General features: G+C 39.6%; 1 protein-coding gene across 3 annotated transcripts in view; it reads left to right on the forward strand.

The window, feature by feature from the left end:
* Positions 1–26,208, forward strand: part of cryl1 (crystallin, lambda 1) — a 100,706-nt gene extending 74,498 nt beyond the window's left edge. Inside the window, exons 7-10 of one of the 3 annotated variants that reach the window (XM_072577406.1) lie at positions 14,612–14,717; positions 17,490–17,596; positions 18,465–18,634; positions 25,642–25,747. In XM_072577406.1, coding sequence (XP_072433507.1) covers positions 14,612–14,717; positions 17,490–17,596; positions 18,465–18,608 — 357 coding nt within the window. In that variant the 3' untranslated portion in view covers positions 18,609–18,634; positions 25,642–25,747. Of the gene's footprint in view, positions 1–14,611; positions 14,718–17,489; positions 17,597–18,464; positions 18,635–25,641 lie in introns of all 3 variants that reach the window. The other 2 variants (XM_072577407.1, XM_072577408.1) reach the window with 2 other exon arrangements.
* The last annotated feature ends 1,429 nt before the right edge of the window (positions 26,209–27,637 follow it).

Genomic DNA, 27,637 nt, shown 5'->3' on the forward strand with positions numbered 1-27,637 from the left:
ATCTTGCTATCTCCACTAATGTCTGTTTAAGCAATCCTTCTGCTTTCTTACAAAATCCTCACACTGAGTCAGGCTTCCAACATTAAATTTTACTTAAGCAGAAGGCTTTCAATTTGTTTTCAATTTATTATTAACTTGCAATGGGATGTTAATATGTACTAACATTTGGGTTTGCAAATATGCACAACTTCACAAACTTTGACCCCATGACTAAGGTGCTATGCTATTTTGGGCAGATTGAATGCAGCAGGTCACCAGAACAGTTCCTTTGAACTTTGCCCACTAACAAAGTCTATCCCAGACTAAACCTTTTGTTCAGAATCTTGTCCCTCAAATTATTCGTTATCACAAAATCCTTCTGACCAAGTTAAAGTTAATTAGGAATGATGCACAGCTCAAAATTCAGAATATGGAAACCCTGCCATGTGACAGAAGTTAGAAACAAAAAACAACTAGTGATGTATTGGAAGATCGCACTAAGCAGATGGGAGTGGACCAATGTTTAACTGGTGGTATATGACATGCTTGCAATGGCTGAATGAGAATGTTGTTGTAACAGTTAATGTTACCATTGTCCAGTTAATATTTGTTCATTTGTCTTTTATAACAACACATTATGAAGACCAACTCCCTATTCTATCCCTGTAACCCTTCATTTCCCTTAGCTAATCCACCTAGCCTGCAAATCCGTGGACACCACGGACAATTTAGCATGGCCAATCCACCTAACTTGCACATCTTTGGACTGTGGGAGAAAACCGGAGGACTTGGCAAATCCCACAGAGATATGAGGTGAACGTGCAAACTCCACACAGACAATCGCTGAAGGCTGGAATTGAACCTGGTTCCCTGGCACTGTGAGACAGCAGTGCTAACCACTGTGCTGCCCATGTATGGCAGATTATTTTTTTGTAACCCCTCTTTCCACTGCCATGTAGATTTTCCACTGCCATGTTTTTGCCAGATTTTAGGATTGAATAACTGTAACAGCAATTCTACACCCTGAAATTGCATTCTGATCCAAATCTGTACAGTATCATTTAAACTCCAGTATTTGTTAAATATTATTGCGACATAAGAAATATGAGTAAGAGTATTCCATTTGGCCCTTCAAACCTTAACACCATCATGGCTGATCTTCTATCTCAGTTCCATTTTTCTGACCATATCACATATTCCTTGATTTCCTGAGGGATCAAAAATCTATTGATCACAGTCTTTAGTAGATTCAATGGCAGGGCATTCACAGACTCTGGAGTAGATAGTTCCAAATGTCACCATTTTTTGAAGAAATTCCTCATGTCAGTTCTAAATGACAGACCCTTTCATTTCAAGCTGTGTCCTTGTGTGAGATTTCCCAGCCAAGGAAAACTTATTGATAATCTGGCAGGAATTCTGAGGCTTAGTGATCTCGGGAATAGGCAATGGTTACACATTGAGAGTAATTGGGTGAATTATTGACTGTGTTTACTATATATATAATGTATATATGTACATATGTAAGGAATAAGTAATTAGCAAGACGTGAGTTGGTGGTGCGTGAGTCCAAATAAGACTGACCAGAAAAACATATGTCTGAATCTGTCTAACCAACATTTCACCCTCTGGGTTTTTATCAGTGGTAGCAGAAAATGGCTAGTTGTTTGTAAATCAAAGACTGAAAACAAAGTATTATTCTAACCCTCAGAATGGATTTGGAAAAAGTTTCAGTAAGATGGCTGAAACAACATGTAAAGTATTGGAGTATAATTACCTGCTGTTTTCTGAATGGGAACCTTAGGACCAGTGTAAGAACAAAGTTACTCTGTGAACATGGATACTTCTTTCTGAAAAGGAAATGAAGTATGACCACAGCACCTTCGCTACCACACAATAACAAGATGATAAGCAAAAATTTATCAAAAATTAGAGACTGATGATTTGAATCATAGATGAAGGTTTAGTCAATCATTTACTTTTTTAAATGCATTTTATCAAACAATGGTTTACTAACTGGTTATGGACCATGGTCAGATTTGGACAAATTTAGAAAGAATCAAGATAGTTCCAGAGAACTATAGAATAGTTCCATAGAATAATTCTGTATATTCTATGCACGACTGCAGAAATTAAATGTAGGAAACCTTAATAAACTGCTTTGAAAAGAATTCCTTTCCAGCAACACTTGTAGCACAAATGGGAAATTTCGCCATACAAAAGAAAATGGAGAACGTAATGAGGTGAAACCATCTAGATATAGATTGCAGACAACAGTACAAGGGAAGAATTTTAGCTGAGACAAGGATAGAAATGTTCTTGAAAATTTTAAGAAGTAAAAAGAATTGAGAAGTGCTGAGGGCACAGTCAGTTGTTGTTTCAAGTGTGTTTCAAAGTACCATTACACCATGATCCATCCCAAATTTTAAAATAGAATATTTGAAACTAAACACAGATTGAAGATTTAGGACTGCAAAATGGCTAATGTATCGCCTGTTTAAGGAAAGAGGGAGGTAGAAGACAGGACACTATAGACCAATTAGCCTGACCTCAGTCATTGGTAAGATTTTAGAGTCCATTATGAAGGATGAGATTGCAGAGTGCTTGGAAATGCATGATAAAATAAGGCTGAGTCAGCACAATTTCACCAAGGGAGGTCATGCCTGACCAATCTGTTAGAATTCTTTGAGCAGGTATCAATCGAGTTAAATGTAGGAGAGCCAGTAGACATGATCTATTTGAATTTCCAGAAGGCCTTTGATACGATACAGCAGAGCAGGCTGCTTAATAAGAAGTGTTCGGGGGAAGATACTGGCATGGATAGGGGATTGGCTGACTGGCAGATGGAAGAGGTCTTTTTCAGGTTGGCAGCCAGTGACAAGAAGAGTTCCACAGGCATTTGTGTTGGCACTACAATCATTCATGGATTGTTTTCAGCATTGTTTTTGCTGGAGTCCAAGCGAGTGAGGGGGATCTCATAGAATTCTAATAGGACAAGACAGGGTAGATGTAAAGTGGATGTTCCTGATGATGGGTGTGTCCAGAACCAGGTGTTCTGAGGATTAGGGGTAGACCATCTAAAACGAAAATGAGGAGATATTTCCTCACCCAAAAAGTGGCGAGCCTGTGGAATTCATTACCACAGGAAGTAGTTGATGCCAAAACATTGAACATATTCAAGAGGCAGCTAGATATAGTATTTAGGGCAACAGGTTATGGGGAGAAATCAGGATTAGGCTATCGTGTTGGATGATCAGCCATGATTGCGATGAATGGCAGAGCAGAGTTGAAGAGCTGAATGGCCGCCTCCTGCTCCTATCTGCTATGTTTCTATACATTAATGATCTAGATGAAGGAACTGACGACATTGTTGCTAAGTTTGCAGATGATGCAAAGGTAGGAGGAGGGACAGATAGTGTTGAGGAAGCAAGGAGATTACAGAAAGACTTGGATAGGTTGGAAGAGTGGATAAAGAAGTAGAATACCCTGTGGGAAAATGTGAAGTTTTTCACTTTTTGGTTGGAAGAATTGATGTAAATACTATTTCCTCAATGGGAAATGGTTCAGAAATCTGAAACACAAAGGGACTTGTGAGTTGATTCTCTTAAGGTTAACATCACTTGGCAGTTAGGAAGGCAAGTAAACACTAATTTCAAGAGGTCTAGAATACAAGAGCAGAAATGTACTGCTGAGGCTGTATAACACTCTGGTCAGACCGCATTTGGAATATTGAGAGTAGTTTTTGGCCTTGTATCGAAGGAAGGATGAGCTGAAAATATGTTGCTGGAAAAGTGCAGCAGGTCAGGCAGCATCCAAGGAGCAGGAGAATCAACGTTTCGGGCATGAGCCCTTCTCCAGGAATGAGGAAAGTGTATCCAACAGGCTAAGATAAAAGGTAGGGAGGAGGGACTTGGGGGAGGGGCGTGGGAAATGCGATCGGTGGAAGGAGGTCAAGGTGAGGGTGATAGGCCGGAGTGGGGGTGGGGGCGGAGAGGTCAGGAAGAAGATTGCAGGTTAGGAAGGCGGTGCTGAGTTCAAGGGATTTGACTGAAACAAAGTGGGGGGAGGGGAAATGAGGAAACTGGAGAAATCAGAGTTCATCCCTTGTGGTTTGAGGGTTCCTAGGCGGAAGATGAGGCACTGTTCCTCCAACCGTCGTGTTGCTATGGTCTGGCGATGGAGGAGTCCAAGGACCTGCATGTCCTTGGTGGAGTGGGAGGGGGAGTTGAAGTGTTGAGCCGCGGGGTGGTTGGGTTGGTCAACACTTCAACTCCCCCTCCCACTCCACCAAGGACATGCAGGTCCTTGGACTCCTCCATCGCCAGAGCATAGCAACACGACGGTTGGAGGAACAGTGCCTCATCTTCCGCCTAGGAACCCTCAAACCACAAGGGATGAACTCTGATTTCTCCAGTTTCCTCATTTCCCCTCCCCCCACCTTGCTTCAGTCAAATCCCTTGAACTCAGCACCGCCTTCCTAACCTGCAATCTTCTTCCTGACCTCTCCGCCCCCACCCCCACTCCGGCCTATCACCCTTACCTTGACCTCCTTCCACCGATCGCATTTCCCACGCCCCTCCCCCAAGTCCCTCCTCCCTACCTTTTATCTTAGCCTGTTGGACACACTTTCCTCATTCCTGGAGAAGGGCTCATGCCCGAAACGTCGATTCTCCTGCTCCTTGGATGCTGCCTGACCTGCTGCACTTTTCCAGCAACACATTTTCAGCTCTGATTTCCAGCATCTGCAATCCTCACTTTCTCCTCTAAGATGTGCTGGCATTGAAAGGGGTCCAGAGAGGTTTATAAGCAATGCCCTCAGTTCCTTCATCTAGATAATTAATGTATAGAAACATTGAAGATAGGAGCAGGAGGAGGCCATTTGGCCCCCCCCCGACCCTGCTCCACCATTCATCACAATCATGGCTGATCATTCAACTCAATAGCCTAATCCTGCTTTCTCCCCATAACCTTTTGCCCTAAGGGCTATATCTAGCTGCCTCTTGAATACATTCAATGTTTTAGCATCAACTACTTTCTGTGGTAATGAATTCCAAAGGCTCACCACTCTGGGTGAAGAAATATCTCCTCATTTTTGTCCTAAATGGTCTACCCTGAATCTTGAGACTGTGACTCTTGGTTCTGGACACACCCACCAGCAGCAACATCCTCTTTACATCTACCTTGTCTTGTCCTGTTAGAATTTTATAAGTCTCCATGAGATTCCCTTCACTCGCCTGAACACCAGTGAAAACAATGCTGAAAACAATCCATGATTAGTTGTAGTCCCAACACAGATGCCTGTGGAACTCTTCTAGTCACTGGCTGCCAACCTGAAAAAGTCCCCTTCCTTCTATCTAGGGATGAAGGGCTTAGCATATAAGGAGAATTTCAGGACTCAATGGAGTTGAGAAGAATGAAGGGGTATCTGATTGAAATTTATAGAATACTGAGAGGTGTGGAATAGAGTGGATATGGAGATGCTAGGAGAGACTAGGATCTGAGGACACAGCCCAGACTGAAGGGACAACCAGTTAGAACTCACATGAGGAGGAATTACTTCAGCCTGCTGGCGGTTAATCTGTGGAGCTTGTTTTTGCAGAGGGCTGTAGAGATAAGTCATTGGGTGTATTTAAGAAAGAGGTTCTTGATTGGTAAGGGGTTACAGGGAGAGGGCAGGAAAATAGGTTTGAGGATTATACCAGTCACAATCGAATGGTGGAAAAGACTCGATGGGCTGAAAAGCCTAATTCTGCTCCAAGGTCTTATGGTCACCTCACTCAGAATTTACAGGAGGTCACCCAAGATGCAACAGTTTGTGATGGCTGCATGGGGAGAGCTCAGTGTGGATGAGTACATCCTGGAATCGCCATGTCCTGTCGCTGACCGGAATCAAGGAAGTCCTGTGGCCACCAGCAGTAATGTGGTGCAGATCAACTCTGGGTGAATCAGGCAGAGAGGAGCCTGGTGTTGGCCCTCTTGCAGCTATGGCCACCAGGACCTAACAAATATAAATGGAACTTCTTCCAATGCATTTACATACTTCTTTAAATAAGGAGACCAAGACTGTACACAATAGCAAAGTGGGGTCTCGCCAGTGTCCTGTGTAACCAAAACATAACTTCCCTACCTTCATGTTCCATTTCCTTTGCAATAAACAGTAGAATTTTATTAGCTTTCCTAATTACTTGCTGTGACTGCATACTAACATTTGCAGTTCATTCACAAGGACACCCTTATCCCTCTGCATCCCGGAGCTCTGCAATTTCTTACTATTTACATGATTTTAAAAAATTATTTCTGCCAAAGTAGATAATTTCACACATTATGTTCTATTTGCTAGATCTTTGTCTACTTACTTGGTCTTTCTGTGTTCCTTTGTGACTTTCTTAAGTCCTTTTCACAATTTATTTTTTCTAAATTCAGCAACCAGATTATGTTGTGTTCAGGGCACCACACTTTAGCAAGGATGTGAACATATTGGTTCCAGGAATAAGAAACTCCAAATATGAGGATAGATTGGAGGAGGTGAAACTGTTTATTTTCTTGAAGAGAACAAGGCTAAGTGGAAATATGATAGACGTTTTCAAAATTATGAGGGATATGGACAGAGTAGATAGGGAGAAACTTTTCCTACCCGTAAGAAGATCAAGAATAAGAGGTCACAGATTTAAAGTGTTGTGCAAAAGAAGCAAATGAAAGATGAGAAAACAACTTTTTTTCACCCAGCAAATCATAGAATCCCTTCAGTGTGGAAGCAGGCCACTCAGCCCATCGAGCCTACACCAACCCTCCAAACAGTATCCTATCCAGACCCATCCCCTACCCTGTAATCCTGCATTTCCCAAGGCTAATCCACCTAGCCTACACATCTCTGGATACAATGGGCATTTTAGCATGGCCAGTCCACCTAACTTGCACAAGTTTGGACTGTGGGAGGAAACTGGAGCATCCAGAGGAAACCTAAGCAGACACTGAAAGAATGTGGAAACTCCACACAGACAGTCATCCAAGGGTGGAATTGAATCAAAGTCTCTGGTGCTGTGAGGCAGCTGTGCTAGTCACTGTGCTACCCCCTAAATGGTTGGAGCCTTGCTTTAATAACTTTTATAATCACATCAACATTTTCTCTGACAGGTCTCATGCTAGTTAACCTGTAGCTTTCTGTATTTTGTCTCCCTTCCTTTCTGAACAAAGTGAATACATTTGCTGTTTTTTTCAATCTATTAGAAGTTTCCCTAAAACAAGAAAATTTTGGAAAATTCAAACCAACACATGACCTTAGGATAAGGCCTTAGGATAACATCAGTCAACCCAGAACTTTAACAATTTACTCTGTAGCATTTCTGTAGAAATTGGAATTTTCTTGAGTTCCTATTCCCTTTCCAGTTTCTGATTTACAGCCATTTTTGGAATCTTACATTGTATCCTGCATAGTGAAGACCATTGCAAAATGCCTGTTCAATTCAACTATCGTCTTGTTATTCCCCAGATTCAGATTCCATAGAAATCTTTGTTAGATCTTTTCAAAATATCTCGAGAATTTCTTACTTTCTGTTTTTATATTTCTAGCTAGCTTTCTCTTGTTCACTTTTTCTTACTTATTATTTTAAGTCATTCTTAGCTGTCTTTTACATTCTGCCAATTTTCTGACCTGCCACTCATTTCTATGCAACTATATGCTTTTGCTTTAGTTTTTAAAAATATCTTTAATTTTTTTGATTGATCATGAATGATGGGTCTTCTCTTTTAGAATTTCTCTTGTTTGAATATATCTATTCTATGGTGTAATCTGCAATATTCTCTTAAATGTCTGCATCCCTATGACCTATCCTTTTAAGCTCATTTGCCAGTTCATTTTAGCTAGCTCTGACTTCATGCCCTTTTAATTGGCCTTATTTAAGTTCGAAATATAATCTTGGACCTAATCATTTAGCTGAGTGTAAAATTCAGTGATATTATGATCACAACTATCTTGGAGTCCTTCATTATGAGATCAATAATTAATCTTATTTCATTGCACAGTACCAGGTTTAGTATAGTCTGTAATCTTGTTAACTCCAGAATGTGCTGATATAAAAAATTCCAAAGACTTCCTATGAACTCCACTTCTATGCTACCTTTCCTCATCATGTTGGAAAAGGTCATTGCCCAACACCTATCTGGTATGAATGTTACTTGTCACTTCTTGGACCAAGTCTACATATTGTCCAGATTTTCCTGCATGTTGGTATGAACTGTTTCAGTCTCCATATCAGTTGCAGATGATATCGAGCACCATTCAGTCATCAATGAACATTCTCCCCTCTGACCTTATGCTGGAGGAGAGAACATTGAGGAAACAACTGAAGAAGGTAGGACCTTAGGATACAAACCAGAGGAACTCCTGTAGAGATATCATCAGGGTGAATTAATTGGCCTCCAAAAACCATATTAAAGAATGACTAAAAATACCTTAATTAGGAGTGGTTTATCCAAACACTCATTACCTGAAATGGAAAAGTATCCAATTTTCCAAAACTATCACCCCTCAAAGAGCACAAAAAATAATCAAAATGGTGGTTTTTGTGAACGGTATGTCTGGAAGGATGCTTCTTGCAGCACATTGGAGAATATACAGATAGGTGAAGAAATAAGTGGAAGCTTGGGACAACACTAAATTCAAAAATCTTTTGAAAATATAATTGATTGTTCGAGGTCAGTAATTCCTTATTTACATAACTAAGTATGAATAGTTTTGCCTTTTGAATGTGTTGGAGGACAAACCATGTCCCACTTTTACGGTAGTGACTGCTATATTCTGTAGTTTATAGGTCTCATAGGTATTTTAATAAACTAGGGAGTGAGCATAAGTGTGTAAAGTAAATGGGTTAGGTGTTAGTAGCATAGTTAGCCAGAGTTGGTACATGTTTTAATCATCTAACTTACCTTCAACAATTACTGAAGTGAGTCAGAACCTCTGAGTCTCTGACTCCAACTCAGACTTGGGCATCTTGATGGAAGATTCCAGGCACATGGTAAATTGCCCATTGGAAATTGAAGCTTCCGGAGCAATTAGTGCAAACTCAGTGGTTAGAAGAAAGAAGAAAGCCCTCAAGCATCAACTGCATAAAAACATTTTTTTTCAGAGTGATATATTTTTGGCCATGTCAGTGTTTAATATGTGAATCACAGCACAGAAGCATGTAAATTATCATGAGGACAAAATTATTCATTCTTGACATCTTTTAAAAACAGTTATTTTGAAAATGTTACATCACTCAATATTTAAAACTACAATATCTCAAAATTGCTCCCTTTCAAAAAATATGTAAATATGGTGAAGTCCAATAAACTCCCAGAGGTGTATTCTTTATTTTCTAAATGGTATAAACTGAAAGACTTTTACCGGAATTTCATTATTACTGTTGTGGGAATTGCTGCTTTAAATCTGTTTTGCCAACTTAAGCTAACTGACAGGGATCACAGAGGCATGACGATCTGACTTTTCAAAATGAAACGGGTTAATTATTACTTCATGATCATAATCTCATATGTAGTAAGTTAATCCAGTAACATTTTGTGATCAATTTAATAACTGGATTTTTTAGGTCTTTTTTTACAGAAATATATACATATATAATGCAAAACTTCAACTGAAGATTTCATTATAACTTTTATGAAGAGTTCCTGTTGGTTTATGATTTGTAGGCTGTATTAGTAAGTCCTTCTGTCACCTGATGCCTCTCTCAAGTTCTTTTTCTAAAATACAAGCTAAGCATGTGTGAAATTTGACCAAAACCTACTGTTATTGACTGGCAGCAGTGGAATGTTATTTGTTGCAGATGAATGAAATGATATAGGGAGGCAAGAAGTACCAAAATTAGACGGTGAATGATAAAGTGTTGGCAGAAATGCAATTAAACATTTCTCTCTTTTATATTCATTAGCTTTTTAGCAAGAATTCAGTTCATACCAGAAAGTATTGACACATTGGATGGAACTTAATTGACCCTGTCAGAGTAGCGTAATGGCAGGAGGGCTGCAAGACTCAGGCGGGAGTACTTCCATCAAAAAATGCAATTCTGAGGTTGGAAAAAATTATCCCCATTATGTTGGGGGTGGAAAGGGCCTGGCACTGGAACTCATCTGTTGTCTGTAGGATATCAATTAGGCTCTTAATGAGATACATTACAAAATTTATAAACTTTCAGAATTCACTGTCAGCTCAAAGTTAATGGAGCTTGGTCAGCTTTTCTGTGCCTGTCAGAACCCACTCGGTTTCTCTGTGGCATTTTCACAGCTGTTCAATGTTCGATGAAGGAAATTTCTTTTGAAAAGGGGAGAAAGACTGAAATCTACTCCCTAGTTCCCACTGCACCCACCCCCAAACAAATCCTTTCCCATCATCTCCATTCCTCTCCACTCAGCTGTGTCCTGGGATCCAATAGCAATGGACATAAGAACATTACTGGTAGTTGCCACTCCTTGGATGTTGAAGGCTGGCAGCAGGGAAGGTTGGTTGAAGATGACTGAAGTCTTAGATGAAGTGCCTTGGCAATACCTGGCATGAAATGCTAGTGCTTTTTGAGCAGCAGCCACTCGCCTGCCATAGCTGAACTCTTCAGTTTCACTGATTAAAGGCATTGAAGCTGTCAGTTTCACTGAACAAGCATTCCCACCTGGGAATTGATAAGTTACTTAAAACCTTTTGGAAAGTTGGGAAACAGGTGCTCTACTTGAAAGCCAAAATTTAGGGATAAAATAATACAAGGTTTTTTTTTCTTAATTCTTTCACGGGATGTGGAGGTCCATGGTAAGGCCAGCATTTGTTGCCCATCCCTGACTGCCCTTGAATTTGGTGACTTCCTAAGCCATCTCAAACAACAATGAAGAATTATACAGCTCTGGTCTGCAGTTGCATGTGAGCCAGACTAGGTAAGAATGGCATATAGACTTCAGTAAAGGACACTAGTGAACCAGATAGATTTTTTAAACAGTCAATGATAGTTGCCTTTGCATTACTAAGAATCAACTCTTTATATTCTGAATATATGAATTAAACTAATAAATTTAGTTTAATCCAAGAGAGGATTTGAACCTGTGTCCCAGTTCATTTGCCTGAACTTTTGGATTACTAGTCTGTTGACATTGGGTTAAGTTTCTAGTTATTTACACTCCAGTTGCACAGTTACTCCTAGCTCTTGTAAATCCATGCCTTGAAAGATTTAGGGTTGATACAAGGACCATGAATGCAATCCCCATGTACCAGGACCTCTAAGTCCCAGTCTGCAAAGCAGAATGCTAGTATCTCTCTGTTTAACATGTCTGCAACAATTGACTAGGTCTGTGCAGGGCAGCTGCAGACTGCCAAAGCTTGACTGGGTACATGGCTGGGCTTTAATGATGGCACTGGTGCCAGGAATCCTCAGAGGTCCAGGCAGTGACCAGTATTTTATCTGTGGTGAGTGAGAGCGTAAAACAAGTAAGGTATCATAGGGGCATGGTGTAGGAGATGAGGCAAATCTGCACAAATAACAGGAGAAAAATCTTAGGACTCCTGGAGAGAAGACCTTCATAAAACCAGCCGAAATGGCACCTATTTCTGGTGAACATTGTGATTTTGATCCTGCCTAAGTATGAGTTGCATTATATTTTTTTGAAGGGATTCTCATGAAATTTCCCACCATATCCTACCAAACCTGCCTCATTAACTGGCTTCCCCACCACCGGTACTCCTTACGTCTGATTCTATCTCCATCTTACTGCATGCTATTCCAAGAACAACCCGCCACTCAACAGGTATCCGCTGAAAGTCCAGCATTCCTTGTGTGTGCACCATCTTTCAAAGGCTGCTATGTACCTAGATGAATATTGTCGATGAGGGGCAACACCAGATTTCTAATGTAATGGCACAGCAGCCTCCAATCCAGGCTGCTCACAGTGCTTAGCTGGCATAGCTGATACTTCCTTGCACATACAACACTATTCGCACACCCCAGTCATTGTTTAACCACCAGGGCCACACAGTTTGCCTATCCTTAGCTACATCCTGTATAATCACTCTCTCTCTGTCACCACTACTGTATCCCCAATACCAACTGGACACCCACAACTTGTCATTGTCCAGTAGGGAATATTACATACAGGCAAACTACTGAACAATTTCAAACATAATCTTTTATTTGCAGACAACAAAAGTAAAAACAAAATAGAGGCTGCTGGTCAACCTGACATTACAGACCAAATGACCATTGTGACCAATGACCAGCCTACAGTCTACCAGTCTAATATGGTCTGCTGCAGCTAGCTTTCATCTAATGAAACCAAGTGTCAGTGACATCCCATCTGGCTATATCACCCGATGCAGCTTAGCTCTGTCATGGATAAAAAGAGCTTCCTACTCCCCAATGTCCTCATCTTCCTCCTCAAATAACTGTGCACGCTCTCCCTGTTCATCACCTTGTTTGCATGCTCCAATTGTGCAGAGTACAGCACACCAGGATGACACAACACACCTGTCTGGCCTGCACTGGGGGGACCCACCAGACTGGTTCAAGCACTGGAACTGTATCTTCAGCAGCCGTATCGTCTGCTCCACCTTGGCCCTAGTTGCAGCATCGTTTCTACTCTCTTCATCAGTTAGATGCTCACAGAATGGTTTCATGGGCCATGGTCACAGGGAATGGCGCTTGTCCCTCGTAAATAGCCTTCTAAGGCACCTGGACCCTTAAACACACCAGGTACACATAACTGCTGCAGGAGGCAGGGTGGCTGTCGGGGCAGTGGACACAGTGGGCGGCATGGTGGCACAGTGGTTAGCACTGCTGCCTCACAGCGCCAGAGACCTGGGTTCAATTCCCGCCTCAGGCGACTGACTGTGTGGAGTTTGCACGTTCTCCCCGTGTCTGTGTGGGTTTCCTCCGGGTGCTCCGGTTTCCTCCCACAGTCCAAAGATGTGCAGGTCAGGTGAATTGGCCATGCTAAATTGCCCGTAGTGTTAGGTAAGGGGCAAATGTAGGGGCATGGGTGGGTTGTGCTTCAGCGGGTCGGTGTGGACTTGTTGGGCCGAAGGGCCTGTTTCCACACTGTAATGTAATGTAATGTAATGTAATGAAATGTAATGTAATACCTCCAGGATGTGGTAACACAGATCACCAGAACATGAATGGAATGGAATGGAACCCCTTCATACTGATGAATTCCACCACATTGAAATATGGCACCTTCATTACCATATGTTTATAATCAATGGCACCTTGCACATCGAGATGCCAACTATGTATATGAATGTGACTGCCCGGGCTGCAGCACTGACCTCGTCATCAGCAACTAGTGTAGTCTTGCACAGTTGGCATCGGTCACTGTCCGGATGTATTTGTGTTTCCATAACTGAAAGATTCCACACAGGTCAACCATCATTCCCGAGAAGGTGCCAGTCACATAGAAATTCAAAGTGGCTGACACCTTCACAGCTGACTCCTTCAGGTATCATTCCAGCATCTGGCATAACTCCATCTGGCATTCGGAGTCTACATGTGCCTCACTTATGCCCAGGAAATGAAGCTTGGTCTGAAAAACACTGGCCCTGCTTTGGGCCCTACACATCCTGAGGCACCCTGTAGCTGCAATCTCTCCCTAAGCTGGTGGTCATGACAAAGCATGGAAGGTGCGATCATGCAGCTCAGCACTCAATAGGTGAGTGCTAAGAGAGCAATGAGCAGCCCTGAGATGCAGCCTCGTCTAATCCATGGGCATGTGTGCAAAGTGTCTTTGCTGTGGTCTTTTAATGCCATTTGCCAATGCGCTGTGCAATGCAACTGAGAGATGTCATGTGTTGGCAGATGTTGAAAGTCAAATTCCATGGATGAGGGGTCCTTCTGGCATCTGCCCATGGACCATGCCACAAGCTGTTTGATGCTGAGCAATATTGGGGCTGGTCACAGCCAGCAGTTAGTTGAAGTCACCAGGTACCCATGCTGACTTCCTACACAAGAATTCTCGACTCTGGCTTGTTCAGCCCATTGGATAAGATAGGAAGTGAATATTAAAGAGGCAAGTTGTGGCTTTAACAAGTTGTAATCATCCTTAGTTGGCAACTCACCATTGCATAGCGAGAAGCTTGCCATGACACTCATTAAAAGCACAGAGGACACAACAAAATGCTTCCAACATTAAGGTAGGCTTTGCTGGACTTCCAATTTGATTCTGCCATATAACTCACTGTAGCCCATGTTGTCAGACCCCAATAAGATTCTGCCCATAGTGTTTCACCAGCAGTTTTGTTGGCAGACACAGCAGAATTCCTATAGTATAAATGTGTTTTGATTTATGCATGTCTGGAATTAGGATGAAGTTGGCTTTATAGATAATTTTCTAACTTCATATGTTAACAAGGAGCCTCACTAATCAGAAGCACATAATAATGAGGGTCATTGACTGAAATATCAATTCTGTTCTTGCTTCATAGGTGCTGCCAGATCTGCTGAGTAATTCAGTTTTTATCTTGGAAGTTCAGGCACATACTGTGCTAACTATACAGGCTCAAATATCATGTGACCAAATTTTTTTGGTGGACACTAATAGCAAGCTATCTGTTCAGCTGGAAAGATACCACTTATATCCTCAATCTCAGAAACTACTGTTTGCTTTTCATCAGGATGGTGTACTGTCACCTGAGGACGTGGACCTTGTTATGTCAGCAGGTTTGGGAATGCGTTATGCTTTCATGGGTCCTTTTGAAACTATTCACCTCAATGCAGAAGGTGAGTGCTGGTATCCTCTAGTTTATCGTATCAAAATGATATCACATCACCAAAGTACTATTGTATTAAAATAATTCTTATTGGCTGGAGAAAAGGTTAAGATCAAGAAGAACATGGGTCTAGTTATAACTTTTGCCTCTTTGCATTCCTTGAGTCAGAGCAGTGATTGTGTCGTATACAAAACGTGACTGACTGAAAAAGTGGGCTGAAACTTAGCCAGAAACTGAAATCCACATTCAATGACGACGGAAACAAAGAATTGCAGGAATAATATCATCAGAAAACATTAATTAACATGGGAAGAATGTCTCAAGATTATATTTGTTCAAATTTAGCCCATGAGCACATAGAAGGAAAGAAAGAAAGGACAGATAGGTAAAGTCGCTGAATTAAAAACTTGTCGAAGAAACAGCAAAATACTGTATTAAGTTGCAACTGCACAGATGTCTTCTACCTCCTTCCCTAACCATGCCATCTCCAAAAGAACAGTAACACTCCTAATTAAAAATGTTTATTTTAAGGAAGGACAAACAAATTTTAATGTTACTGAATTTATCTTATAAACAATTGGGTCCCCAGCAGTTGAATTCCTTTCTTTATGACTTCATGCCAGTAGCTGATTTGCACTAAACATTCCAAAAGATTCAGTTTCCATTCTGGAATACCCTTGGACTATCCCACAGGAGTTTGATAATCTAAACAGCACTCTTTCACTTATCACCAGTGATATTGATATGAGCCAATTTATTAACATTTTCATAGAAAACCCAAATTTAAGATTTTGATATTAAATTCTTTACTCTTTCATGGGATGTAGCATTACTAATAAGGCCAGCATTTGGTGCTGAACTTGCCCTTGGACTGAGTAATTTGCTATTCCATTGCAGACTGTATTTAAGTGTTAACCACATTGCTGTTGGTTTGAACACACATGTTGGCCGATTTAGGTAAGGATGGTAGATTTCTTTCCATGAAGGAAATTAGGAAATCAGTGTGCTTTTATGACAATCCTGATAGTTTAATGGTCAGCATTACTGAGACAAGGTTTAGAATTCTCCCTTTCCGAAAAGCAGTGGGAATATGAGGGGAAGATAATCAAGCAAGTTCACATTGGTGAAATATTGGCTTAGTTCCTGTCATCAAAGAAATTTAGTTCTGGATGGGATATCCCAAACCTTAAGTTCCTATCCTGATGCCAGTTGAGGCACTTGATCCTCTATTAATGACTACCTAACGACCAAATCCTAACCCAGCTTTCAAGCCTGGATTTAAATAATTGAATTTAAATTTACTATCTGCCACGTCAATATATGTACTCATGTCTCCAAAGCATTAACTTGGGCCTCAGATTTACTTAGATTAGATTACCTACAGTGTGGAAACAGGCCCTTTGGCCCAACCAGTCCACACCAACCCTCCAAAGAGTAACCCACCCAGACCCAATTCCCTCTGCACCTAGTACTACGGGCAATTTAGCTTGGCCAATTCACCTGACCGGCACACATCTTTGGACTGTTGGAGGAAACCCACACAGACACAGGGAGAATGTGCAAACTCCACACAGATAGTCGTCCAAGGCAAGAATTGAACCTGGGACCCTGGTGCTGTGAGGCAGCAGTGCTAACCACTGATCCACTGTGCCGCCCACAGTGGCTTGTCCAGTGACGTTACCACTATGCCAGCATCTCCTCCAGTTGACTGTTCAGTTGAAATTGCCCATTGTTGTTTTAAAGATCCTATAAAAATTATGCTTACCTCATTGTATATCCTTTGTTCTCTTTATAGAAAAATGTGCAGCACGTATACTTATTCATGGTGCTAAATAAGATGACTTAGAGATCTGCAAAGTACAATACTACTTTGTCAGGGTATCGGCTGAGCTGTTGTCTCCAGAATTCAAATAGCTCCATATCCATATTGATTATTATGGTAAAAATTCTCATTAAATGCTACCCCTCTCCTAAATCTGCCTTGAAGGAAGTACAGTACAGACTCACCAGGATTATTCTGAAGCTTAAAGCTTTCTGCAGTGAGGCCAAGTGATATATTTTCTTTAGATTTGATTGTTAGGACTGAATTGAGAAGGAACTTTTTCACTCAGAGCGTTGGAAGTCTGTGGAATTCCATGCCCAGTGAAGTAATTGAGACTTCTTCATTGAATATTTTTCAAGCTAAGATAGATAATTTTTTGAAAATAAAGGAATTAAGGGTCATGATGAGAGGGCAGATAAATGGAGCTGAGGCCACAAAAAGATCAGCTATGATCTTATTGAATGGCAGAGCTGCTCGAAGGGCCAGATGGCCTACTCCTGCTCCTATTTTTTCTGTACTTCTGTTATGTGCTTATGTTAAGTGTAATCCATTGAAGTGTTTAAAAGGATAAAAATTTCTATAGAATAGATTCAGAGAAGCTGTTTCCTCTTGGAGTCCAGAACAAAGGCAATCCATCTTAAGTGTTAAGTTATCTAGAAGTAAAGCTGCACAGAAGGAGAGCGGAAGTGTGTAGAGTTCTGTTCCCCAAAGGCTGTAGTACAGTATTAATTGGAATTTTCAAGGCTTAGGTCAACATTGGTCAGGGGATCAAATTATCTGAATCATAGGCAGACAGTTCTAGTTACAGTAAAGATGTTTAAGATCTTTAAGAAGCTGTTTAAGATGATCTGATTGAAGCTTGAGGAGCTGAATATTTAACTGCTGTTCCTATTCTTTCTGTTTGGAATCAGACAGAAAAATGTCTATATTGCAAACTCAATTTATCTGTTAATTTGATAGGTCTCAAGAATTATTGTGAACGTTATGCTGGGGGTATGAAGAGAGTTTTATCATCTTTTGGACCTGTTCCCGAATTTTCTGGTGAAGCCATGGAAAAAATTAACCAGGTAGGTAAGAATACCATGTTTAAACCTGGTGATTAGAGAGTGAGAAGCTTTTCCAGCAGCTATAGTACGAGAAAATTAGAATCGGGACCTTGTTGGTTGAATGTGCTACATTTGGGACAGCACATTTGAGAGCTTTATGAGGGCTGAATGTCAGCCTGTGCAGGCCTGAAAATCATATTTATTTTTCATTCTGTAAATTTTTTTTTGATTTTGTGACTTCATTTCGGCTCAACTTACAGCAAAAGTTCTACTCATGAATCTGGAGTGTATTGGGCTTTTACAATTGTGATCTGAAAAGGAGAATGTACATTTTCAATAATATTTACAATTTCCACAGCAGTTTTAGATGTTTGACAGAAACTGCTTTATCTCTCAGGGCTCAGATTAACACCTCCATCCTAACTGAGTGCCATGTATGGGTGTAAGTTCACCCATGCATGGTGGCTCAGTGGTTAACACTGCTGTCTCACAGCACCAGGATCCCAGGTTCAATTCCAGCCTCAGGCAACTGTCTGTGTGGAGTTTGCTCATACTCCCCGTGTCTGCGTGGGTTTCCTTCCCCAGTCCAAAGAAATGCAGGTCAGGTGAATTGGCCATGCTAAATTGCCAATAGTGTTAGGTGCATTAGTCAGAGGGAAATGGGTCTGGGTGGGCTACTGTTTGGAGGGTCAGTGTGGACTTGTTGGGCTGGAGTGCCTGTTTCCACACTGTAGGGAATCTAATCTAATAATATATTCAATTACTTATGCCTCTGCTGTTTTCTGTCAAAGACAATTCCAAAGACACATGAGCATCTGAGAGAAGAAATTCCTCCTCACATTTGTCTTAAAGGGAGACCCATTATTTTGAAATTCTCTCTCTAAACCAGATTCCTCCACAGGGGAAATATCCTCTCAGCAACTATCCTGTCAAGCCCTCTCAGAATCTAAGATCACCTGCCATACTTCTGAACTCCTATGAGCAGTGGCCCAACCTGCTCAACATTTCCCTTCATGCCAGGAAATTAGCCTGATGAATCTTCTTTGAACTGCTTCCAATGTAAGTATACCCTTTTCCAGGAAGAAGACCAAAACTATAAACAATATTCTAGGTATGGTCTCATCAATTCCTTATATACCTGTAACAAGAATTACCTGCTTTTATATTTAATCTCCCTTGCAATAAAGGTAGTTGTTCCATTTGCCTTCCTAATTACTTGCTGTACCTGTACGCTGACTGTGATTTACGTACATGGACACACATGCAGTTTGTCTCCATTTAAATAATATTCTGCTTTTTTATTCTTCCCGCCAAAGTGGTAAGTCCTCATTGTTCCATATAATACTCTATCTGGCAATTTTTTGTTCCACTTACTTAACCACCCTATAAACCCTTTATGAATCTATATATCCTTCTCACAATATGCTTTCCTACTTATCTTTGTAACATCCGAAAATTTGGCTTTGATACAGTTGATTCTTTAATCCAAATTATTACCCATTATTGTAAATCGTTAGGGCCACAGCACAGATACACTTTTATGGTTTATGAACCTGAAAATGATTCATTTATATCATATCTGTATTTCTCATTCATCTGTTCATACTAATAAAATCCCTCAACATCGTGACTTTTATTCTGTGCAGTAACTATTTACGTGGCACTTTATTGAAAACCTTTCTGGAAATCTAGATACACTATATCTGCAGGTTCCCTTTTAATGTTTTTTAATGATTGTTACATCCTCAACTCAAATAAATTTGTCAAATATAATTTCCCTTTGACAATTTCCCAACCTGATTCTATTACATTATTCTAAATTTCCAGCTCTACCTCCTTAATAATAGACTCTTGCATTTTCAGATGTAATTACTTGCTTTCTGTCTGCCTTTTTTGAACAATGGAGCTTTTCAATGTTTTTCAGAATATAAGGAATTTTGTCAAATTAGGACCAAAACATTTGCTATCTCAAATGCAAATACTTTCTTTAGCATCCTAGGATACAGGCCATCAGGTCAGTTTTTTGATCCATTAGATTTTACGGTACTTTCTTTCTAGGAACTATGATTGCTTAAAGCTCCTCGCTTTTTTTGTCACTTGATTTTCAGCTTTGGGGTTTTTTGTTTAGTTTTCTACTGCGAAGGCATACAAAATACATGTTCAAAAACTATGCCGTTTCCATGTTTGCTATTATTAATTGCTAGTCTCATCAATCAAGACACCAATGCTCATGATAGCTTTCCTTTTCCTTTTCATATAATTGCAAAAAGTGTTTTTTGGCCGTTTTTATATTTCTTGTTAGTTTCTTCCTCATACTAATTTCTTTTGTTACATCAGTTTTTTTGCTGGTTTATAAACTTGTCTCAATTTTCTGGCCTACAATTAATCTTCACAGCATTGTCCTTCTTTTAATTTGATACTATTCCTTCTCCTCCTTAGTTATCCAAATTTAAGATTCTATTTTCAAACTCGCAATTCTGATTCTCAAACTAAATATGTAATTCTACCACATTAAGACCACTCATACCTTGGGGATCCTTTACGGCAAAGTAAATAAATTAATCCTGTCTCATTACACATTACCAACTCCAAAATTGCTTGCTCAAAATGCTCCAAAAAACTGTCCTGAATACGCTCTAAATGCATCATCCAGGTTACATTTTCCAATTTGCTTTGTTTAATCTATCTGGAGATTCACATCATTCACAATTATTGTAGTAACTTTCTTATAAGTCCCCAATATGCTTTGATTTATACTCTGTATTACAATATATCTTCCAATAAGGGGTCTAGAAACTATTCAAACCAATGACTAATTAAGATTGCATGGCTCCAAGAAACAGTGAAATTAAGTTGTCTGAGTGCACGAAACACAAGCAGTTAGTATGCAACTACAGCAGGTAATTAGGAAATTAATAGAATGTTATCATTCATTGTGATAGGAATTGAATACAAAATTAGGCAGGTTATGCTTCTGCTATCCAGGGCATTGGCAATACCTTTCTGATGAAGGCTTTTGCCTGAAACGTTGATTTCCTGCTCCTCAGAAGCTGCCTGATGTGCTGTGCTTTTCCAGCTCCACACTCTTGACTCTAATCTCCAACATCTGCAGTCCTCACTTTTGCCTAATACCTTTCATCTCCTTATTTAAGGATGAATGTAAATGTGTTGGAAGCAGTTCAGAGAAGGTTTACTACACTAATAAAAAAAAACTAAAGAACTACAGATGCTGGAAATTGAAATAAAATTAGAAATTGTGGAAAAACTTTGCAAGTATAGCAGCATTTGTGGAGAGAAAGTAGAGTTAATGTTTCAGATCCAGTGACCCTTCTTCAGAACTAACCGATTTGTGTTCAAGCTATTCTGAAGGGTCACTGGACCTAAAACATTAACTCTGCTTTCTCTATACCAATGCTGCCAGACCTCTTGAATTTTTCCAGCAATTTCTGATTTGGTCTATGTATTAATATCTGGAATGGATGGGTTGCCTTATGAGGAAACGTTTGGACAGTTTTGTAACCCCTGGAGTTTAGAAGAATAAGACACAACTTGATTGAAACATGTAATATCTTGAGGGGTTTTGATAGGGTGAACATGGAAAGAAAGTTGTATTTGTGGGAGAATCTGAACTAGGAAGAGCTAGATAGAGTCTTGAATAGGCTAGGGTTATTCTCCTGAGAGCAGTGGAAGCTGAGGGCATCTTAATCGAGGTATACAAAATAATAATGGGCTTGTTTAGAAGGGACAGGTAAGAGAAGCAGACAAGTTAGTTACCACAAATTTGAAGTCATTGATGGAAGAATTAGAGTAAATCATTTTCATCCAGAATGTAGTAGTTAATGGAATTCACTGCACAGTTTGGTGATTGAAGAGGAAATATTCAACTAATGTAAAATAAATCTGCAATCTGCATTTAAAGGGCTACAACCTAGATGACCATAGACCAGGAATTGATAAGTCACCTCAGAACGGGTTGCTAGTTTATTCAGCCAGAACAGACACCATGAAATGAATGGCCTTTTTCTGTGTTGTAACTTCTCAGTGGATCTAACTAGAGGTCACTGTCACAAATAAGAGGTTATCTATTTAATAGAGATGAGGAGAAATAATTTCTCACAGAGGGTTGTGAGTCTTTCAAATTCTCTTCCTCAAAAGAGATTGACGTAGCACACAATTGTACAATAAGATGTCTGCCCTATTGATGGGGAACTTCTCACCACCAAGACAAGCTGCCTGGTTGTGTGACTCTGCTGATAGGTGAGGCAGGATATGCATTCTGTGGGCTCCAGGTGACCGAGCGCTAAGAGCCCATTAGCAGCAATGACATGCAGCATGGTCCAATCCGTGGGCTAGATGTCTGTCGCTGCACACTAAGTGTTCTTGCAGCAGCCTTTAATGTATATTACTGGTGTGCTGTGCAATACAAGTCTGCGTTCCTTAAGCGGCCTGCAATCAGTGAGGTGCCATGGTGATCATGAGACACTGGCAAATATCACATGCCAAACTCTATGGATAAAGAGTGAATGTGACTAGTGCTTGTGAATCATGCCCTGAGTTGCTCTTTGGTGCTGAACAACATGGAGGCTGGTCACAGCCAATGCTGAAGTGAACTTACCAGGTCCCAGCTTCTGAGTTCCATGTCAAGAAATCTGGACATCCAGCTTGTTTGGCACATTTGATAAAATAGAAAGTTGAATATTAATTAGGCTAGTTGCAGCATTAATAAGACATTTAACAAGCTATAATCCCTCTTAAATGGCTCTCACCTCACTGCTTGACAAATGTATAAAAGACACAGATCTGGGTCTCTAGACTTCTCGTCTGATTTTGCACCAAATGTCATCTTAAGACCCTACCAGATTCTATCCCATGTCTTGATCGTATGAACCAAGATAGAATTTGTAATTGTTCTGACTTCATCCTTTATTAGGAGGGGAATTGCATTTTTTCCTTCCTTCCTGTCACTCCCAAAATATCAATATCCAAGTCCCAATTGTGATCACTTTACAATCATGGCTACCATATTATACTCATTTGTTTCAATGTATGTCGTCAATTTATCAATTTTGATACAAATGCTGTAGTACCCATTACCCATCTTTCTACTCTACACGACTGCCTTGTGCTTTGCCTTGAACTTTCCAATCTCCTTTCATATTTACTAACTGCCCAATTATTTAAATAAGAATCTTGTCTACAGTGCAAGTTATAAAATACATCGGGAGATTGGTTTTATGTCAATTCAGGTGAAGGCTGTTTCCGCAAATTTTCTGCTTTTTTTCTGCAGTTCGTGTATAAGTGCATCATGAATCAAAATCCATTTTCCCCACATCAATCTCTGGGCTGATCCTGAACTCTCTGATCTTATTTACCCTCTGTTAATTTGTTTGGGCTAAGGTGGTAGCCCGGAGATTATTACTTTGTGCTTCTGCTTCTTTATTTAGCCCCTAGCTGTTCATACTTCCTCAGCAAAACCTCTTTTTAGTCCTGCCTCTGTTGTTCATATTGTTATGGACCAGGCCAGCCCCCTCAAAACATTTCAAGAAAGTATCTCGGACCCTAATAAGCAGGTTTAAAATGGATATTCCAGAAGTGATGTAGCTGGCCTAACTACTTAGTTTTAAACAAAATAGAACTTATTTGTAAGATTACCAAATGAAATACCAACAAAATAGAACAGAATATAGAATAACTTAACTTATCCAAAAGCCCTGCATACTATCCCAACTTAATGATGCTATTCCGAATTCCTGCAACAATCCCCATAAATACTTTTTGGAAAAAAAGTTAAAAATCAAACACAGTTTTACAAGAGAGAGAGTTGGCAGAGAGATTCAGCATGGGACACCTTCTTCCAGGTAGATGCTTCTTTTGGATTCTCAGCTAACAACTGACCAGCAGTCTCAAAATAACTGACTGCTTACTGAAACCAAACCAAACCAAACCAAGCAAGATAAAGCTGAGCTGGGCGAACTGGCCGCTCCCCTTTCATTATACAAGTGTTTTTTTTAAACTTAAAAGCTTCTTTAAATAGATTAACCTAGACATTTAGGCAACTCTACCTCGTACAACACTTTTGGAAAAAAAACAAGGACAACACAACCTTGTTGAGGGAGCAGCATCGTCACAATATGCATATGGAGCACAACAACTGTATATTTCCCCTTTCATTCCAAGTTCCTCTCCACTCGGAAATATCCTTCGACCCTGAACCAGGCAGTCACCACAACCTTTGGTACTCATATTCTTGGCTGCAAAGAACAGGATCTATCCTCCTAACTATACTAATCCCTACAAGTACATGTCTTTTAATTCCCTCGCCCACTTGAATGTTCCCCTGCACTATAATACTGTAATAAGTACATTCTTGCACCCTGCACTCCATTTTCTTTTTGATAAAGGTAGCAAAACACCAAATCTTTTGGACAATTGCAAAGCCCCAGGCTCTGCCATTGCTACCTACTGGTTCCCCATACCCACTTCTCCTACAGTTGTTATGCAAATTCATGATATTTTATTCAGAAACTTGAGCTTTAAAGAGGACAGCACCATCTTAAGCTTTAAGTGCGATTTGTAAATTCATACTGTAAGGTTGAGAAGGAAAGGACCTAATTTTCTTTTTTGGGTTGTGCACGTGGTACTGGGTGTCTAAAGATTTGTTTGCATGTGTTTAAATGAGGCTTTTAAGAAACCGTTTAGGTGAGTGGTTTAAGTGCTTATGAAAACAAGAGTAGAATAGACAGAAAAAAAAGGTGTCCTGTTCCCTAACAACAAGATTTCCTTTGATGCAGAAACAGTTTGTCTTTAGAGAGGACCATCCAGACAATTAGTGAGTATAGGTTTCTTTCAGAGAGAGAAAAGGCCTGTAGCAGCTGCAGTGCAGGTTAGCAGTCTCCAGAACAGTCAGGGCAAACGGGAGAAAGAGATCCTGAGAAGCTTCAGATATAGAAGGCTGTGGAAGAAGAGTTTAAGAAACTGTTGGTAAGAAATAAGTAAGTTTTGTTCACAGTTTATTTAAGCATCTCATGAAGAGGCAATAACTAAAAGTGTGAATCAAGTGAATACAAAGGTTTGCCAGAAAGAAACCAAGTACTGCCAACTGGACAAGGAACTTTAAAATGATTAAAGGGTGACCTTTTCTGAGCTTTGAGTATTTATATGGATGTTGTGAAGGAAAGAGGGTTGAATCTTTATTGCTGATATTTGTAGTAAGACTGTTTCAAATAATTCTCACATAGTGTCAAATAGTTTGTGTGTTTTTTTTATTTTTTCTATGTAATAAACATTGAAGTTCTTTTGTTAGAAGTCCTTTGGCAGCCTCTTTGAGTATGTTCAGTGACTGACCACCATGGTAATCAAATTGGAAAAATAAAACTTAAAGGCTATTAAGTGAGGTTTCACTCTGAGACGTAACTGGTCTGGCGGTATTGCTGGGATCATGAAGCAATCGCCCACTCCTGTCCCTAACCATGGACCTAGACTAAAGTGTGTAAATACTTCTTGGGCAACTTCACCCTCCTTGATGCATTGTAGTGTCTGACAACCAAGCTTATCAACTCTGTACTGGAACAGTGAACACTCACTGCAGATGTACTTATCCTGGATGACATTGGTATCCACTGGCTCCCACCTTCTGTAGCTGCAACATATCAGCTGCCCTATCACCTTTATTGTATTTATTTAACTAATTTTGTTTCAAGTTTAGAAATATCACTCAACAACTATCTGTAGTTAGATTATGGTGTTTATGTGATTGCACTATAAATTTAATCCAGTATTTACATCTCCACTGTACCAGTCTCAACGACTGCTCCAGGTTAGAGAAGAAAAATAATCATAAAAACACACCAACTAATCAAACTACCTGCTCACCTAATTAATGCCTTGGGGCTTCTGCTCCCAGATCTGGCTCATGCTTTTGACCATTCCTTTTTAATGAAAACAAAATTCCCTTGCTTAACAAATTCCGAAAATTAAGCACTGTGTAAAGCTGCACCTTTTTATGCTACTTATTTTATGTTCAACATGGAATGTAATGACATATTGAATAACTTTCAATAATCTAGGTAGTGTCTCAGAAAATTCCACCTGATCCAGAAAACCTCAGTGCACGAAGACAATGGAGAGACTCACGTTTAGCTGCACTCGCACAGTTGAATAAGAACATGAAGTCAGATTGCAAGTAAAACAAATAGCTGAGATTGTATCAACATTCATATCTCATATAAGACCTCTTAATATATATTGCAACATAAAATGTGCAGTTGTATTAATTTTAAAATGTTGTAAATTTTGACTTGTGTCATCATTTAGTATTATCATGAATTGCATTGTTTGTGAAAAGTCTCTGGAATACGGTTTTTTACCTTTAAAAAAAATCTTCGCTTTAAGAGCTATATATCACAATATACATTTGTCTGTGTTTAGATTAAAACTAGTTTTAACCTTTTAGAATTGGATTTATTAATCACTACAAAACTGCATGCCTTGCACATTAAAATACACTACTAAGACAAAATCCATTAAGTGTTTTGCTAAATATATGAATTGCTTTTACAAAATGAAACTGGCATTATCTACCATATACAAAATAAAAATATGCACTTACACAAAGTATAAATTGTTCTCTTTCTATCAGAATGCCATCAGCTTTTTTTTACTAAAATTGCTGAACAAAATGGAGACTGTAATTTTGAGAACTCTGTATTTTACTCACTTACTATTTTTCTAAAATTAGCATGCTGCAGAAAATACGTTAAATTATGTTTATCACTTTATCATGTTAAAAAGATGCTCCTTGTGGCTGAAAGATTTCATTTTGTCATGGTCTTATTAACCAATGGTAAGAGGATCCATCTTTGGTCCAAAGTTGATATGTGATCCTCGTGGAACCTAAACCGAGCAGCAGTGAGCAGAGTATTTTTGAATAAATGCTGTTGACAGTATAACAGCTTCTATCACATTGCTGATGAGTGTGTATACACTGCTGGGGTGAACGTAGGCAGGATTAGGGCAGTTTTCCTCCTTGCTGGGTTAGATGTTAGTGTTGTAGTTAACCCACTGAAAGTAGCATCAAAATACATGATTGGCTGAACAGATTTAATGAAATCAACAGTATCCATATATCAGTGAGGAAAGAGTACTCTTGATATCCTGAAGTCAGTCATGACATTGCTTACAGAAATATGAACATAATAATCATTGGCCTCTTCACTTAGTCTCCCAAGGTTTACGAAATGCTGGGTTATTGCAGGAAATCAGTAGCCTGAAGGTTCCTCATTAAGCAGTTATATGCGAATACCCCTGTAGCTGAGTTCAATTTGAAATGAATTTACTGTAACAGTAAATTATCCCTCTTTTATTGTGCCATAGAAGGCAGTATTAAACTCTGCATGCATTTGCAGCCACATTCTCAGCCATGTGTTGCATCAGAAGTATTAATCATGTGAAATATTACTCAACTTCCACTCATATCTGATGCACTGTTGGCAATTTTGGTTTACACCATGACCCTAAGATTAACATCTGCTTTAGAATCAGGAAGACGTTTGCTGAACCTCCTGAAGATCATCAAGTTCTTTTTTCCATTGCAACATCCTGTTGTGTTCCTCTGTTCTATAACTACTCCAGTGACAATTAATCATTTGTAGTGTGGTTGAGAAAGCTGAAATCTGAGTAACCTCTGCTTTAATTCTGCTGATCGTATTTAACGAAATTCAAAATTTAACACCTTCAAAATTATTGACCAATTTAAACAATACAACTTTCATTTATACAGCACCCTTAATTTAGCAAAACCTATTGAGGTGCTTCATCTGAGTTGTGTCAAAGAGCATGTGGATCCAATACACTTTAGGAGTCATTAGAAATAAAAGGAGGAAATACTGGAAACACTGAACAGGTCAGGCAGCATTTGTGTAGAAACAGTTAACATTTCAGGTTGCTTGACCTGAAATGTTAACTCTTTCTGTCACCACGGGCAAAACCCAATCTGTTGAGTGTTTTCTGTTTCAGATTTTCTATTTTCTGAATTTCTATTTTGCTTTTTTTTAAGAAATAGTA

Source organism: Chiloscyllium punctatum, chromosome 9 (genome assembly GCF_047496795.1).
Source record: "Chiloscyllium punctatum isolate Juve2018m chromosome 9, sChiPun1.3, whole genome shotgun sequence".
NCBI classification, from domain to species: domain Eukaryota; kingdom Metazoa; phylum Chordata; class Chondrichthyes; order Orectolobiformes; family Hemiscylliidae; genus Chiloscyllium; species Chiloscyllium punctatum.